This window comes from Ovis aries, chromosome 16 (assembly GCF_016772045.2).
Source record: "Ovis aries strain OAR_USU_Benz2616 breed Rambouillet chromosome 16, ARS-UI_Ramb_v3.0, whole genome shotgun sequence".
NCBI lineage: Eukaryota > Metazoa > Chordata > Mammalia > Artiodactyla > Bovidae > Ovis > Ovis aries.
The window spans coordinates 51716317-51734184 of NC_056069.1; the positions used below are offsets into that span (position 1 = coordinate 51716317).

At 33.7% G+C, this 17868-nt stretch overlaps 1 protein-coding gene across 3 annotated transcripts in view; it reads left to right on the top strand.

The window, feature by feature from the left end:
• Window positions 1-6127, top strand: part of CDH12 (cadherin 12) — a 1192649-nt gene extending 1186522 nt beyond the window's left edge. For all 3 annotated transcript variants that reach the window (XM_060400262.1, XM_042233916.2, XM_060400263.1), the window contains exons 13-14: window positions 1199-1450; window positions 4847-6127. In XM_060400262.1, the coding sequence (XP_060256245.1) occupies window positions 1199-1450; window positions 4847-5346 (752 nt within the window). In that variant the 3' untranslated portion in view covers window positions 5347-6127. The remainder of the gene's footprint in view (window positions 1-1198; window positions 1451-4846) is intronic.
• Window positions 6128-17868: the final 11741 nt, after the last annotated feature.

The following is a 17868-nucleotide window of genomic DNA, read 5'->3' on the forward strand; positions in this document are numbered from 1 at the left end:
CTAAACATGTATTTGCCGCTCATTCCATTTACCATATCCCCATTTTATCTTGCTATATTTTAAGTGTAATTGGAAGTTTTTTTGGTTTAAATGGATAGATACTTTTTTCACCTTTATTTTATGAGAACATTTAAGTTCTACTCTTTTAGCAAATTTCAATTATACAGTACAGTGCTATCAACTACAGTCATCGTACTATAATATAGATCTTCAGACTTTATTCATCTTATAACTGAGAGTTTTTAAGCCTCTTACCAACTTTATCCCATTTCTCACCACTTCCAGTCTGTGGCAACTATTTTTCTACTTTCTATTTCTATGGGTTCTACTTTTCTTTATTTCCTTAGATTCCCCATGTAAATTTTATCATGCAGTATTTGTCTTTCTCTGTCTGGTCTATTTCATTAACATAATACCCTCTAGATTCATCTGTGTTGTCACAAATGGCAGGATTCCCTTCCTGTTTATGATTGAATAATATTCCATTGTGTGTGTATATATGTATATCTATCTATCTATTTATATACATATATATCACATTTCTTTATTTGGCAATTGATAGAAGTGATGGTTATTTTGATTCAAACGCCTTATAAATTTTAATGAATCTTGATGATTTAACACATTTTCTTTTCTTTTCCATGTTTCTTATGTTGTTTTAGAAAAGTGAAAATGTATACATATATTCACATATATATACATATATGTAGCATAGATATAGAGTTGGAAAAAGTAAAAAATCAAATTTTATCTGAAATAGTATACTGATGCGTGTCATATTTTAAAGACTATATTCTTAGGTAAAATGTTATGCTGATTCATCGGTTATAATCTTTGTTCTTCTAATCATGTAAGAAAGCATCCACTGAGGTTTGTTTTCTCTGTGAGATTTTGACATCAGAAAAAGAGACGTTTTGATACAACATATTTCTTGTCTTATAGACAATTTTCTATTCTTTCTCAACAGAAAATTTAATTCTTATTGTAGACAAGATTAATGTTTCTTCTTTTCAGAAGGATTTTCTTTGATTACATCTGATTACATTTTGACAGCTTTCATAATGATAAAAGAAAGAATTGAAATATGGATGTATTTTACTGACTCAAGAAGAGCTTCCTACCTCTTAACAGATACCAACTTGAAGATCTGAAGTGATACTCGTAGTAACCATCTTACCATACGTGTCATGTTTTGTAGACAACACAGCTGGGATTGAAACCCGAAGAAATGGATACAGCCGCAGGCAGCAAGAGTTGTATTTCCTCCCTGTAGTAATAGAAGACAGCAGTTATCCTGTTCAGAGCAGCACAAACACAATGACTATTCGAGTGTGTCGATGTGACTCTGATGGTACCATCCTGTCTTGTAATGTGGAAGCAATTTTTCTACCTGTAGGACTCAGCACTGGGGCTTTGATTGCAATCCTTCTGTGCATTGTTATACTCTTGGGTGAGTTTCAATATTAATCACGTATTCTCTTTCTCTCCCTTGTCTGTGTATCTCCTTCCTCATTTCGCCATGTAAATCAGTGTTTCTTCATTGAGCTGCTGCATATAGATAGAAGGAAGACTATCTACACTGAAGTATAGTTTTATTCAAGTTAATTTTCTACTTCCTACCACATGGAAATATAGCAATAGAAATAAATATCACCAAAAGTATGTTCAAGCCCTAGGGAATTTTCAAGTATGAACACTTGAAACTTCAAGTTTGTGGCACTCGCTGCAATGAGCTTTTCTATCCCATTTACAGCAGCAGTTTTAAATTCATTTTTTTACATCCTGATAATTATTGTATTGTAGAACCTTTAAAATGATACTAGACAAAGAGTAGTTGTCCAATAATGGTTCAATAAAGAATGAAAGAAAAGAGAAAGCACAGGAAAGAAGTAACGGCACCTCTGAATTTGTTTTTTTTTTTTTTTTTTCTGTCTAAAGTTCTGGCCAGAAGCAATTCTTATTCCACTTTTCTCAGATCTCCTTACATCAAAACTCTCACCATTCCCACTAGGACAGAACAGAACACACTAAAATATCAAGAAGCACAGCGAAAGGAAAGGATTGAAGAAAATGCATTCTGTAACATCTCTGTGAGAATGAAAACCTACTTCAGGGGTGTCCCTCTCCCATAAACTTTGTTCAACTGACTCTGTTTCATTTATTCATCCTCTACTGGATTCAAAAAAAAAAGAGAGATTTTTTAAAAACATTTTATTTTTCCAGTCATTCCTTTACATGAAAATTGCAACAGAGGTACGGTTGGGCTCTGTGGAATCAGCTTATATCTATGCATGTGCATTATTTAGCCAAAATATTCTGACAAATGTACAGACATACCTTTATCTCTGGGATAGGAAATAAAAATTTAAAGTACTTACTAGGATGTGTGGCTTGGACAGTAAAGATCCACCTGCAATGAGGAAGCCTGGCTTTGATTCCTGGATCAGGAAGGTTTCCTGTAGGAGGGCATAGCAACCGACTCCAATAATCTTGCCCGAAAAATCTCATAAACAGAGGAGCCTGGTGGGCTAAAGTCCATGAAAGAGTTGTACATGACTGGGGCAATTTAGCACACACATGCTAAGTATTTACCAAGTGTCCACCTTGCACCTAGGTGTGAAGTGCTGGTACACAGCTATGAATGTTGACACTCAGTCTTGCCACGGGGTCTGCTTACAAATCCATCTATTTGATCTCTGTAGCCAATCTCAGATCCCTTTAGTTAGATCATCTTATTCTTAGCCATTTTATATATTTCCTAGGGTGAGTGAAAGCATGAGAATCTTGTGGTGCCCAGAAACTTCTATTTCACTCTCAAGCACATCTAACCAGTGTCTTTTTCAGTCATAGGAACTCTAAAGCCATTTTATACATATGCAGGTCTTTCTATGAGGTTTAAACTCTTTCACATACACTTTGGATGAACAAACCATAGTGTTTTCAGTTCTGAGATCTGCATAAAGCCCAGAAGTGAAGAGTGCTGAACATCTCTTCAAAACCCATTGTACAGAAGCTCTACCTTTATCTCCTCTATCTTCCTCCTTAATTTTGGAAGAAAAGGGAATAAACTTGCTTTAATCATCATGTAGTCTACTTTCTAATCCTGTGACAAGATCTTCCTTCCAAACAATGTTGTGTTAAATTAAACACATTTGGCTTTCAATCTATTGCCGCTGCTATGGAGGACCCCCTAGAGGAGGGCATGGCAACCCTCTCCAGTATTTTTGGGCTAGAGAATACCACGGATAGAGGAGCCTGGAGGGCTACAGTCTATAGGGTGGCAAAGAGTTGGACGTGACTGAAGTGATTTACCTCACAGTAAAATTTGAATATTGTTGCCCATAACTGACACTTAGATATCACTCATATCTAGATTTACATTTGTGTTAACATTGCTTTATTTCTGACAAAATCAACACAAATCACAGAAAAGTCACTTTTAAAAGCATTAAACAAAAGACAAAGAGAAAGAATATATATATAATGATGACCATAAGTCAATGGGGAAAAAAAGATATTCAATGACAAGAGTCTATAAATTAAGTGTTTTAAAGTATGATCTTGTTTAAAGAAGGCCAGCTGATTACTAGGCATTTAGTTTGGAGAATATCTCAATATGGTAAGACACAGGATTTAAATAATTTGTGGTCTTACTTGACATAATTTGGAAAGCTGACTCATATTGTATATTCTTTGAAATTGGGTCTCTTATGTCTCCTACATCGGCAGGCAGGTTCTCTTCCACTAGAGCCACCTGGGAAGCCCCTCAAGTTTTATTGTGTGTGCTTAGTCACTCATCGTATCTGACTCTTTGAGACCCCATGGACTGTAGCTCTCCAGGCTCCTCTGTCCATGGGGTTTCTCAAGGCAAGAATATTGGAGTGGGTTGCCATGCCCTCCTTCAGGGGATCTTCCCAACCCAGGGATCAAACCCGAGTCTCCTGCATTGCAGGCAGATTCTTTACTGTCTGAGCCATCCGGGATGCCCAAGAATACAGGAGTGGGGAGCCTATCCCTTCTCCAGGAGATCTTCCTGATACAGGATTCAAACTGGGGTCTCTTGAATTGCAGGCTGATTCTTTACCAGATGAGGTACCAGGGAAGACCCAAGTTTTATTACTGCAATGCTATACAGTTCTATGTATGATTGGACAAATCATTCTTTTTTTTTTTCTTTTTTAAATTAATTTTTTATTAGAGTATAGTTGATTTACAGTGCTATGTTAGTTTCAGTATGTAGAAAAGTGAAGTGGCATTCATATACATATACCCACTTGTTTTTACATTCCCATCTAGGTCATTACAAGGTATTGCCTACAGTTCCCTGAGCCACATCATAGGTTCTTATTCATTATCTATTTTATATATAGTAGTGTATATATATGTCAATTCCAATCTGCCAATTTCTCTCTCCTGCCTTTCTCCCTTGGTAATCAAAACTTTGTTTCCTACATCTGTGACTCTATTTCTGTTTTGTAAATAGGTCCATTTGCACCATTTAAAAAAATTCAACATATAAGTTATATATTTCCCTTTCTCTGTCTGCTTTTTTAAAATTTTGTAAAAAATTACCTGACACTGAGATATTTAAACATATGTCAAATATAAGGCTACTGTTATTAGAATTTGTGAGTTTTGCAATGTTTTTCACTTTAGTTACAATTTAAAAATGAAACTGAATTTAAACAATGAAAATCAGCATAGATATGATCCATACAGATTACAACATGTGTACTTTGAAAATAATAGGATGTCGTTAAAAAACTCAGCCAGCCCTGATCAATTTAATTTCTTATGGAGAGATGAGCAGACATAGTCTCACTTTGCCATTTTTGTCTTGTTCTAGCCATAGTTGTGCTGTATGTAGCTCTGAGAAGGCAAAAGAAGAAAGACACCTTGATGACCTCTAAGGAAGACATCAGAGACAACGTTATCCATTATGATGATGAAGGAGGTGGGGAGGAGGACACCCAGGCTTTCGACATTGGTGCTCTGAGAAACCCAAAAGTGATTGAAGATAACAAAATTCGCAGGGATATCAAACCAGATTCTCTCTGTTTACCTCGTCAGAGACAACCAGTGGAAGATAACACAGACATAAGGGATTTCATTAATCAAAGGCTACAAGAAAATGACGTGGACCCCACTGCCCCACCATATGATTCATTGGCAACATATGCCTATGAAGGCAATGGATCAGTAGCCGACTCTCTTAGCTCCATAGAGTCTTTGACCACGGAGGCAGACCAGGACTACAACTACCTGACTGATTGGGGACCCCGCTTTAAAGTCTTGGCAGACATGTTTGGAGAAGAAGAGAGTTATAACCCTGATAAAGTCACTTAGAGGAGAGGCAAAGGTTAAAACACAGCCAACAGACGAAATTTAAGGGAAAGGAACATAAATAGAAATCACACGCGTGCACATGCACGCACACACACACACACACACACACGGCTTTCTAGGACAAGATTTCTTTGATTATCTGGTTTCTAGCAAGTTGCTATATTTATCATACTGTCAGTTTTGGTTTATTCTGCCAACACAAGGTAAATCCTCTAGTGTGTACTTGCTTGGTTTTGTTTTGTTTTTTTGGAAACACACTGAGACAAGCTCAGGCCTATTCAATACAATTTACTGACGTGACAACCTAGAACGAAGATAGCTATGTGGCATCACGGTGGAAGAGTGTTAGATTTTTCTTAATTCCACTAAAGTGCCTACTGAAACTCTTATCATTTAAAGCGGTGTAGAGTACTCTCTGCTGTGATGGCATTGCAGGATTCAGACATAGAGGACGTAAAACAAAGACATTGTCTTTATGTCAAGGAGCAATAGCAACATGCCGACTTCTCATTCCTTTTAAGGAAAAAAGAAGAAAACTTTCTGAACTCCATCTTCTTATAATTAAACTGCTCTTTTTTCTTTTTTTAAATGTATGCCAATATATATTTGTTTTTTTCCTGCCCTTTCAGAAGATTGAAATAAATACGATAATAACAAAGTCAATATGTAAGTCCCAAATTTTAAAAGCAATGTTTGATCTTAATATTAGTTCCTATTAAAAGTGTTCATGAAAATGTTAATTGTTTTCCAAAGAAATAAAATTTTTAAAAGAAAAAAAAAACCTCTTTATAAAAGAAGCCTCAGGCTGAAATTCAGATGAAAATAAATATTGGTTTTGTTTTAATATTGTGCCAGCACGTGAAAGGTTGGTTTTAACAAATCAGCAGATCATTGCAGTCTTCAGTCATACCAAAAATTTAAGTTGTGTTATTATGAAACATTTTTGGGGAAAATGTCATTGATTTAAACAAGGGAAGAGAAATTTGTATACAGCTTCTCAGAGTTTCTTGCAAGCTAATGATTCTTTGATGAGCCAAGAAGATAAAACATTTATCAAATAATGCAGAATGGATTTATAGAGTTTCAAAAAATATTTATTAATAATTACCAAACAAATGAAACATCAGGAACTTTGGAAAATTCAAACCAAATATAACACCCAAATGTACATTAATGCAAGATCTAGCAGTTGATTTATTTATTTTATTAACATGAATTTCAATTTGGAACATCATTCTATTGGAGCTCAGAGTTACTTCTTTACCCTATTATCTACAATTCTAATATAGACAATATCATGACTTTCCTTTGTAAAATAAACTTACTTTTTAGTTTGATGAAGTTTCTCAGAAATACTAGATTTTATAAGCAGACATGTAAGCTGCACTCATATACTGATACATCACTTTTAAGTGAACTTTACAAAGTATCTACAAAGGCCCTTAACAAAACAGGTAACTACCTATAAAGTAAGAATATATTTTCTTAATATTATAACTATACAAGTGACTACTGAAATATTAAACAATATATAGGAAACATAAAAGTTACTTATGAACCCTTTCTGAAGACATCATCTATATCCAGCTGCATTTCTGAAATATTTATAATTATATTTGTATTGTAAAGTGTGAAAGGAAACATTCACATATGGGGAAAATGGGTAGAAATAGAAATCATGTAGGCAAATTATATTCAGTCCTATTTATTATTAAATTCTTGCTTCAGAAATAAATGTCTGATAGTTATGTTGTGCCAATTTGGCCATTTGAATCTGCATTTCCCCTTGTTCTTTTGGTGTCTCATAACTGGAGACACTGCTTGTCTTCCTTATCAAGATCAGCTGTTCTTCCCCACTTTAATGGCTTTACCTTTTTCTCATCCCAGGGAACTGCATTCAGTCTTGATGGAGTGTGATAATTTGCAATATACTTTGCTTTGGGAAGTGTTCATGTAATTTTTTAAAAAGCTGGTAATTCCATAACTATTCTGAAGGAAAAAAATATGTCAACTTCTGGGTCTGCCCCAGCAACATGACTGGTTATGCCATAAGGCAAGGTCCTTTGAAGAAGCTTACTATGCAAATCACTTTCAGCTGATTCTTGTCAACAATGACTGCTTGTTGCACCTTGCTAGAGAATGTGACTGCCTCTGCATGTATTTATATATCAGAAGCAACGATGACACAAAGAAGACTTAGGGGAAGAAGGTCATTTCAAGGCATGTGACTGAGATACTAAGCAAGCACATGAAATGAATAAGCCTTTTTTCAGTACTTCTGTCTTTTATGTTTGCTAAACCACTGAATTCATTTGTTAGGGCTGCCATGACAAAGCAATGCAGACTGGGTGACTTGAACAACTTTTTCCTTGCAGTTCTGGAAGCTAAAAGTCTAAGATCAAGGGGTCTGTAGAGTTGCTTTCTTCCGAGGGTCTCTTTCCTTGGCTTTTCCATAGTTGTCTTCTCTTCATTTCTCTGCATGTTTTTGTCCCCTCCCCCGACCCCCCGCCCGGGCTCATTCTTCTCTAAGGACAGCAGTCACACTGAGCCCACTCACATGACTTCTTTTTTTTAATCTTCGTTAACTCATTAAAAGTCCTTTCTCCAAATATAGTAATATTCTAAGATACTGATGGTTAGGACTTCAAAATATTAATTTTATGGGAATGCATTTAGCCCATAAGAACCATAGAGATGTTAACAGGAAAAGAAATCAAAAACATATTTGATCTACAAAAAACAGGCAAACAAATTAAGGTTAAAAAGGAAAAAAATAAAAATAATGAATGGAAATAAGTTCATGTACAATGGGAAACCGCAATAGTGACAAGGTGAGTAGAGGTCTTTTGGTGCTCATAAATTAGTAATATTATGGTACATCATCCACACTACTGAAAGCACTAAGCCTAATATTTCAACACTGGTAAATATCTAGAGATTCATTTTTATTTATAATACCACAGTAAATGGCCTTCATTCAGGAGTTAATATAAAAATACTTAAATTTACATGGGAAGGGGTTGGCAATAATCATACATAACTTTTTAATTGCATTGCATGTTTACCTTTATAGAAGTGTATATGTACGTATTTTATGTAATACATGTATGTTACTTACATATTTTGAAAAATGTAATCTTTGTGGTCAAAGAAGTTTTAGATCAACACATGAGTGAAACAGTGGTATGATCCACTAGAAAAAAATTTAAAATGTATTTTGTACCAAATTCTATTACTAACTGTAAAAGTCATTTGAGGTCAGCACCTTAAACTTCCTGTGATCTATCCTCTTTGGCAAAATGAATTTGCTGCTCTTGGTATTATTTACATTCCTCTGAAATTTCTTAACTCTTAAGTTCTAGTTACATTTACATGAAGTCCATTAAATAGTTTACATATTTATTACATAAAACTATGAGAATCAGAGATCTGTAAAGGATAAGTCACAAGCTTCTTTGAATTATGGATATGATTGGTTGTACATACACTCATCATATTCCATGTTAGAAGAGCTAGACAACTACTTCTTAAGTAATAGCTGTTAAAATTCTTCATCAAGATGGAATGGTAGAGGTGTGCATAGAAAGAAGTGTTAAAATATAACCCTAATCTTGAGCCAAAGAGGAAAAACAAGTGTTTTGAAGAAAAGATTAGAAAGGATATGTTATTCCTTGTCTTTAAGAGGAGGACATTTTAAAAGTCCTTGGACAGGGCTTCCCTGGTGGCTCAGTGATAAAGAATATGCTGCCAACTCAGGAGACATGAATTCAGTCTCTGGTCTGGGAAGATCCCACGTGCCATGGAGCAACTAAGCCTTTGTGCTCTACAACTACTGAACCTGTGCTCTAAGGCCTGGGAGCCGTGACTGCTGAAGCCTGCATGCCTTAGAGCCTGTACTCTGCAACAAGGGAAGCCAACACAATGAGAAATCTGAGCATTGCAACTAGACAAGAACCTGTGCAAAAACAAAGAGCCAGCACAGTCAAAAATAAATAAATAAAATGATAAAAATAATAATGAAATTCATTGGACAAGTTTTAGTAACTGCTGTATTAAAATGAGAATTCCTGGATGTTTCATGATAGTCCAGTTGTGTTATCACTGTGTCTGGGGTTCAGTCCCTGGCTGGGGAACTAAGATCCCCACAAGCTGTGCAGTGTGGCCATAAAAAAATTGAAATAAAATAAAAAGAATTTTTAAAACAAATGCAAATATGCTAGCTCTATATTTGAGGCAATTTCCAAGTATTGAGGGATCTGAAAAGAATTAATAAAATGTCAGCATGCTACATCATTTTAGTTCTTAAGAGAAAAAGAGTGAGAGGAGATAATTTTGTAAATCTCTCTCCTTGTTTGAGAATTTCTGTTGACTCTTTTGTATGAAAAAAAAAGAAAAAGTGAAGTCACTCAGTTATGTCCTCCTGAGTTATGTCCAACTCTTCCTAACTGCAGTCCGTGGGAACCCAAAGAGTTGGACACAACTTAGCAACTTAACCACCACCGCTAGCCAGCCATTCCCTTCTCTGGGGATTTTCCTGACCCAGGGTCGAACTTATGTCTCATGTGTTATAGGCAGATTCTTCATTGTGTGAGCCACCAAGGAAGACTCTCATCTAATGTACAGTTTAGCTAAGTACACAATTACAATTTGAAATTATTTTTCCAAGAATCTGAGTATTTCTTCCCTTATAACCATTGCTATAAAACAGTATACACACATATGCACATATATATGTAATTAAATGATAATTCCAATTTGCAGTATGTTTTTGACTGTCTCTTAATCCTTTTAGTCAAGTCCCTTATATTTAGTAGTGTAGTGGATTTTCACAGCTATCAGTCAGTGATTAAATTTCTCAAAAAGGAGTTAAACTTTATGAGGAATTTAATGGTTTTTTTTTGTTTGTTTGTTTTGCTTTTATTGCCCAACTTTAAGATGAATAAATGGAAAATAGTGTGTTCAAACAACTTGTGCAGAACCAATAAATAATAAATGAATAGATGGCAAAGCCCTTCAACTGTGAAGAGTTTAAGTACATTTATTTTCAATTTCCATTCTGGGCTTCTCACTATATTCCACATTCTACACCATTACATGTTACAGCACAATCGCAAGTATTATTAACACAAAATCCTGGGAATTCCTGGTCATACTACAAAATAATATTGTATTTTCTTAAGAAAAGGGAAAAAACTGAAATGTCTTTGAATTTGAAATCAGAGTAATCAATGTTACTCAATAACCAGGATTTTAAGACATAGCAGTTGCCTACAAGACAGTTAAGAAATCAATTATACATGAAAGTACTGAACTCTATATTATTAAGAATCAATGTATTTGATAGGACATCAGTTTTCACTTTCTTTTAAATATTCATCTTAACAATGTATTTACATATGTACATATACATACATACATATATATATACATATACATATATATGTGTGTGTATATATATTATCCTGACCTTAACTTGAATTTTCAATCCAATTTTTTCTATTTTCCTTTCCTATCTGTATAAATGTACTTTAGTTCTTGTTTTCGTTGCTGTTGTTTAGTCACTAAGTTGTGACTGACTCTTGCAACCCCATGGGCTGTAGCCCACCAGACTCCTCTGTCCATGTGATTTTCCAGGCAGGAATACTGCAATCGGTTGCTATTTTCTTCTCCTGAGGATCTCCCTGACCCAGGGATTGAACTCGCATCTCCTGCATTGGCAGGGTGACTCTTTACCCCTGAGCCATCAGGGAAGCCCACTTTAGTTCTAACCATCACTTAAATCTCCAACTTTTAAATTCAACTTACTTATACCTCTCCCAGTCCATCATTCACTGACCATGATATTTGCCATGATTGAAAACTCCAGTATGTCATCACTGAAAATTACCTGAGATAATCAGCAATTCTCCTTTTCTTCTCTTCTGCTCTGTCAATGTTTTTAAAAATGAGACAGCAATAATATTAATAAAGAGGTGCTCATCACTGCATATATACTTTGCAAAAAATATACTACAAAACTTTAATGCTCGCAATCATTTTATGAATTACATTATTGTTGTCTTTTTTTTTGCACATGAATAAACTAGGCTGAGATATGTGAAGGGACTTGTTTACTTCGAGGCAAAGGATTCTAGTAAAACTATGATATGCTCATTTCAGCACTTATCCCATGAGATGGGGTATACCCAACCTTCACCTCACTCATGTATAACTGACTTTTTAACTATCTAAGGCCTGGTCTGTGTTCCTACTACACCTGCCTGAGGTTCCCTTGCAAATTTGCAACTGGAAACCCCAATGATCCTTTCTTTCCCTTTTCAAAATATCTCTAGAGTTAAGCATATCTTCATATTTCACTCTCAATTTTTACCTCCACCTTTCAGTTCATTCATTTTTTGTTTCTTCTCTTAATGCTTCTCACACAGTCTACATAAATAACCCTGTAGGGTCTTCCCATCTATTCTCATTTCTTTTTGTCAGCATTGGAAAATCACCTGTTATAATCTTGTTTTCCATCCTTGTACAAATATTATTCAGTGAATCGCTAAATCTTTATTTATATGTTTGCTCTGTAAGTAAGATGAGGAAGTTTTACCTATACACATTTGCTACTTGCTGAACACATATACTTGGCCAATTCATTGGCTTCAAATTCATTGGATACGAGTATATTTCTTAATCTGTCAGAGTTAAATATTTGTGTTGTTACTTGGGTTTGGAACTGTCCCTCTGCATCCTCTCTCTCTCTCTTCCTCTGTGTATATATATATATATATATATATATATATATATATATTTATATATATGTATACATACATACATACATATATATAAATTATATATATTTAAATTCATTAAATCAAGTATGAATGTTTCTTTTTATTTTTAGTTTACTGAGATCTTTAAAGTTATGAATGGCTGTTAAATTTTTTCAATATTTTCTATGTTAAATGTTATAATCAAATGATTTTTCTTTATTATCCTAATGATATGTTTGCTGACTTTATTTTTTTGGGCTCCAAAATCACTTCAGATGGTGACTGCAGCCATGAAATTAAAAGACACCTACTCCTTGTAAGGGAAGTTATGACCAATCTAGACAGCATATTAAAAAGCAGAGACATTAAAAAAAAAAAAAGCAGAGACATTATTTTGCCAACAAATGTCCATCTAGTCAAGGGTATAGTTTTTTTAGTAGTCATGTATGGATGTGAGAGTTGGACTATAAAGAAAGCTGAGCACCAAATAATTGATGCTTTTGAACTGTGGTGTTGGAGAAGACTCTTGAGAGTCCCTTGGACTGCAAGGAGATGCAACCAGTCTACCCTAAAGTAGATCAATTCTGAGTGTTCATTGGGAGGACAGATTTTGAAGCTGAAACTCCAATACTTTGGCCACCAGATGCGAAGAGCTGACTCATTTGAAAATACCCTGATCCTGGGAAAGATTGAAGGCAGGAGGAGAAGGGGATGACAGAGGATGAGATGGTTGGATGGCATAACTGACTCAATGGACATGAGTTTGGGTAAACTCCAGGAGTTAGTGATAGACAGGGAAGCCTGGCGTGCTGCAGTCCATGGGGTGGCAAAGAGTTGGACACGATGGAGCAGCTAAAATGAACTGAACGTTGTTATTTAATTGCTAAGTCATTTCCAACTCTTTTGCAACCTCGTGGACTGTAGTCCATCTGGCTCCTCTGTCCATAGGATTCTCTAGGCAAGAATATTGGAGTGGGTTGTCATTCCCTTTTCTAGGGGATCTTCCTGATTCAGGGATCAAACCTGAGGTTTTTGCATTGCTGGTAGATCCTTTACCACTGAGCCATTGGGGAATTGATATTATGGTTAAAAGAGCCTCAACTTTGAATGAATCATATTTGTTTTTGTATACATATATCATGTGAGTATCAAGACCAGAAAGGTCATTAAAAGAAATGAAAGAGATAAAAATTCTCTATAATTAATAGCATACCAAATCCAATTACATTTAAAATATAGTAGTCTTTATTTTCCCTTTTTTAACAGTCATTTCTGGTTTTAATATTGGGGTACTGTTGATCTCATAAAATGAATTATTAGTATTATTACTTCTCATTGTATTTTCTGGAAAATGTCATGTATAATTATTATTATTTAACTGTCTGGTACAAATACCCAGAGATATAATTTAGGCCTAGTACATTTCTTGCTAGATGTTTATTAATTATGAATTTATTTAATGGATTCAGGATTATCTAGGTTATTTATTTCTCTTTGCATGAGTTTTGGAGTTTGTTTCTTTAAGGAATTAATCCACTTTAACTATGTTATCAAATTTGTGGGCATAGATTTGTTCACAGTGTTCATTTATTATCATGTTGAGATCTATAGATCTATAATGATGACCTCCTTTCTTTCATTTCATACATTATTTATTTGTGTCTCACCTTTTTTTTCCCCTGGTTAGACTGGTTGGAGTTTTATCAATTTCATTGATTTTTTTCAAAGAACCAGGCATTGTTTTTATTGAATTTTCCTTTTTTGTAATTGGAGGATAATTGCTTGACAACGTTGTGCTTGTTTCTTCAGTACAACAATGCAACTAAATCATAATTTATATATATACAAGTTGAAATAAGAATTAGAAAATTAAATACGGGGATGGGAGTGGGGAGGGATGTTCCAGAGGAAGGGAGTATATATGTCTGTCTGTCTGTATATATATGCATGCATATACATACATATAGTATATTTTCTAATTTTATATGTATTCATATATACATATGTTTTAATTTTTTATTTTATTTGAAGAATTTTAAACTTAAATTGTTCTTCTTTTCACAGTTCTCCATGACAGAGCCTTAGATTATTTACTTTAGATCTTTTTTCTTTTCTGATATATACATTTAAGGCCACACATTTCCCTCTACACACTATTTTCACTGCATCTCTCAAATTTTAAAGAGCTGCATTTTCATTTTTGTTTAATCCAAAACATATTTTTAACTTATTTGGAAACTCCTGAAATTCATGTGTCATTTAAAAAGTGTTGTTTAATTTCTAAAAATTAAAATTTTTTTTTTCAATTTTGTTTCTGTTACTGATTCCTACTCTAATTCCATTGTGAGTTGAGAACATTTTGTGTGATTTTAAAATGTTATTAAGGTGTATTTATAGCACAGAAAAAGATCTGTCTTGGCAACTGTCCCATTTCACCTTGAGAAGAATGTTTCTTCTACTACCTCTGGATGTAATATTCTATAAATGTTCATTAAGAAATGTTATTGATAGAGCCATTCGGAGAATGTCTATCTTACTGATTTTTTTCCTCCTTTATCTATCAGCTACTGACAAAGAGATGTTGAAGCATCCTATAAAGAGAATGGCTTTTTCTATCTCTCCTTTAATTTCTATCCATTTTTGCCTTACATACATATTTAAGATAATAAATTTTCTTGGAGAGTTGATTGCTTCTTTATGTCTGGTAAATTCCTTTTTAAAAAATCTCTAATAATTTCCTTTTGCTGTGTTCTGAAGTCTGCTTTGTCTGAAATTCAATATAGTTACTCTAGCTTTCTTTTGATTATTATTAGCATGAATACCTTTATCTACTCCTATACTTTTTGCCTCATGGCATCTTTATGATTTAAAGTCATCTTCATTTATATACAAATATATTATTCTCTGTGTTTTTAATCTTCTCTGATAATTTCTGACTTTTAATTGATATTTTTAGAACATTATACAGAAGTCCTTCTGTGTGGTGGGAAGATATTGAAAAGTGGGAGCATTCTATAATCTTCATATTAAATCTCAATGTGTCAGTAAGACTGTGTCTCAAGTGTATGACCTTCAAAAGTATTTGTTCAGTGTTACAGTGTTTAAAAAAAAAAGAAAAAACTTTGCCTTTACCCTCTTCAGTGTTGTCCAATCTATTTTCAAAAATTTTGAAATGATTTGCATGAGAAAATTCTCATCCCGTGCTAATATATGCACTTATATATCATTGCTATAATTTTCTTCATATAAAGTATGTACTTAATATAAGGAACCAAATTTTCACTTAATCTAAATAAACTAGAATAAAATATAATAGAAGTCTTTACAACAAAAGAAATACATTAAACATTCCACTCTAGTGTTCTTTCATTATGAATTCTAAATGTGATTCCTTGCATGTGTCTGTACATATTTGTATACACATATGTATATATATAGACTTACATATATATATATTTTAAAATATTGAATGTGGTGGATCTATCATTTCTTAAATTTAGTAACATTATTAAGTGAGAGTAGAATTTGATATTTTATAACTGCTAAATATACATTTTTTCTTTTTTTAATGAAACAAAGATGAATATTTTTAATGATAAAAGGTGCAATTCACAAAGAAGATGGACATCATAAATCATTAGACACCTTAACAACAAAGAAGCAAAAATTAAAGCAAAATCAAAAGAAATATAAGGGAAAAGAAAAATATATAATCATAGAGAGACATGCTAACATTTCTCTCAGAATATTAGAGAAATACTAGAACACTATGGCACATCAAGTTCCTATGTTGGAGAAAAGTGATTCATTTTTTTCTTTTTTTAAGCAAGTCGTTTAACTGATGGACACAAAAAAATGAGCAGAGCAAAATTCCAGCCTTTCCTCATTATAGTTTATAATGAGCATTTATTATAACATCCCTTAAATTCTTGAAACTGTGAAAAGGTCATATGCAAACTCAGATGATAAAAATACTTTAGGTGCTGAGCATACAAATGTTCCCATTGTAGACACAGAAATGGAGGGAAATGTGGAATCGTTACCCTTAAAATCTAGGTTTGTTATGACATCTGTAAACTAGCTAGATAAAATCTCATTCAGAAAGCATATTACAGATGTATTTAAGTCTCTTGTTCTTACAAGGCTGTTACTTTTTTGGGCTCAGAGCATTTTTGCTCTTAGGACTGATAGCTTGCATACATTCAATTCGTATCATAATATGAATAGCTTTCTAAGCTTGTTGTTTAGTCACTAAGTCGTGTCTGAGTCTTGTGCAACACCGTGGACTATAGCCCACCAGGCTCCATTGTCCATGAGATTTCCCAGGCAAGAAAACTGGAATGGACTGCCATTTCCTCCTCCAGGGAATCTTCCTGACCCAGAGATCAAAGCCATGTCTCCTGCTTGGCAGGCAGATTCTTCACTGCTGAGCCATCAGGGAAGCCCTTACCAAGCTTAGGGAAACCTTATATAGAAACAATAGTATAACGTTCAATTAAGAAGGCACATCTAAGCATTAGTCCTTTATTTTCAGATACAAAGGCATATCAATTCTAATACTGGAAGGTCTGAATAAATATTTAATGATAATATATGTTTCAGTTAAAGTTATACGCTTTTCTTTCATTTCATCTACACCATCCCTGTGAAAGAATTCTCAACCTGATTAAATGACACTGCTACTGTCACATTGCCTTTAATTGACAGTTTTGAGGAAAGAAGTAAAACCAAGTAAAAACAGCAGCAACAGAAACAAAGATAGCTACAAATTCATTCAACTTTTAGATCTTGCAAAGAACTATTTATAAAAAAATATATAAAGAAATATATGTGATTTTAAATCTGTCTGTTTCAACGTCAAGGATGCTTGACTTGTGAAGTGGATGCCATTCTGTCAAAATAAGTCTAATCTTAAAGAAAATCAGTATATAGAAAAAGTAAACATTTTCCTTAGTGCAAAACACACATCATGTTTCACCTTGAAGTTCACTCAAAAGGTAAATTCATTTGCATCAGTTTCCTAGAATAACATTTGAAATTTTAGTATTTTCCATGTGAAGTCTGAGGCATTAAGAAGTTATATAATTTCCCATGGTCTCAAAGCTAATAATTTTCAGAACTTTGATGTGGACATTTGTTAGACCAACTTCAGTGGTTAAGCTCTTTCCATATCATTTTTCCATCTCCCCTTGACATACCTAAGCTTGATAATCTTTTGCTTATCTCTAGCCTATTTCTTTTTCCATTTCGTATGGAAATTGTTTTAAAATTATCTGCTAGATTCATTACCAATCACTGCCACACATTAATCTTTCTCCTACATATCTCAGCAGAAAATCAAGCTTCCAATCTTATAGAGTATTTTCTTTTATTGAAGCACTGTTGGTTTACAATATTACATTAGTTTCAGGTATACAAAAAAATGAATCAATATTGTTTGTAATATTTTATTAAAAAATCAATATTTTTATCATTAATATATATTATATTCCATTTGAAGTTGTTACAAACTAATGGCTATATTTCTCTGTGCTGTACAATATATCCTTGTTGCTAATTTATTTATAGAGTAACTATTAATTATCTTTTTTTCACAAACTCTCATCCACTTTTATTCTCATGTCTCTTATCTTTTGAGAAACATTTACACAATTTTCAGTAATGTCAATTATATACCATCTTTACTGAAACATAGTATTTGTTCCAAAGAATAGCAAGGAGAGATAAGAAAGCCTTCCTCAGTGATCATTGCAAAGAAATAGAG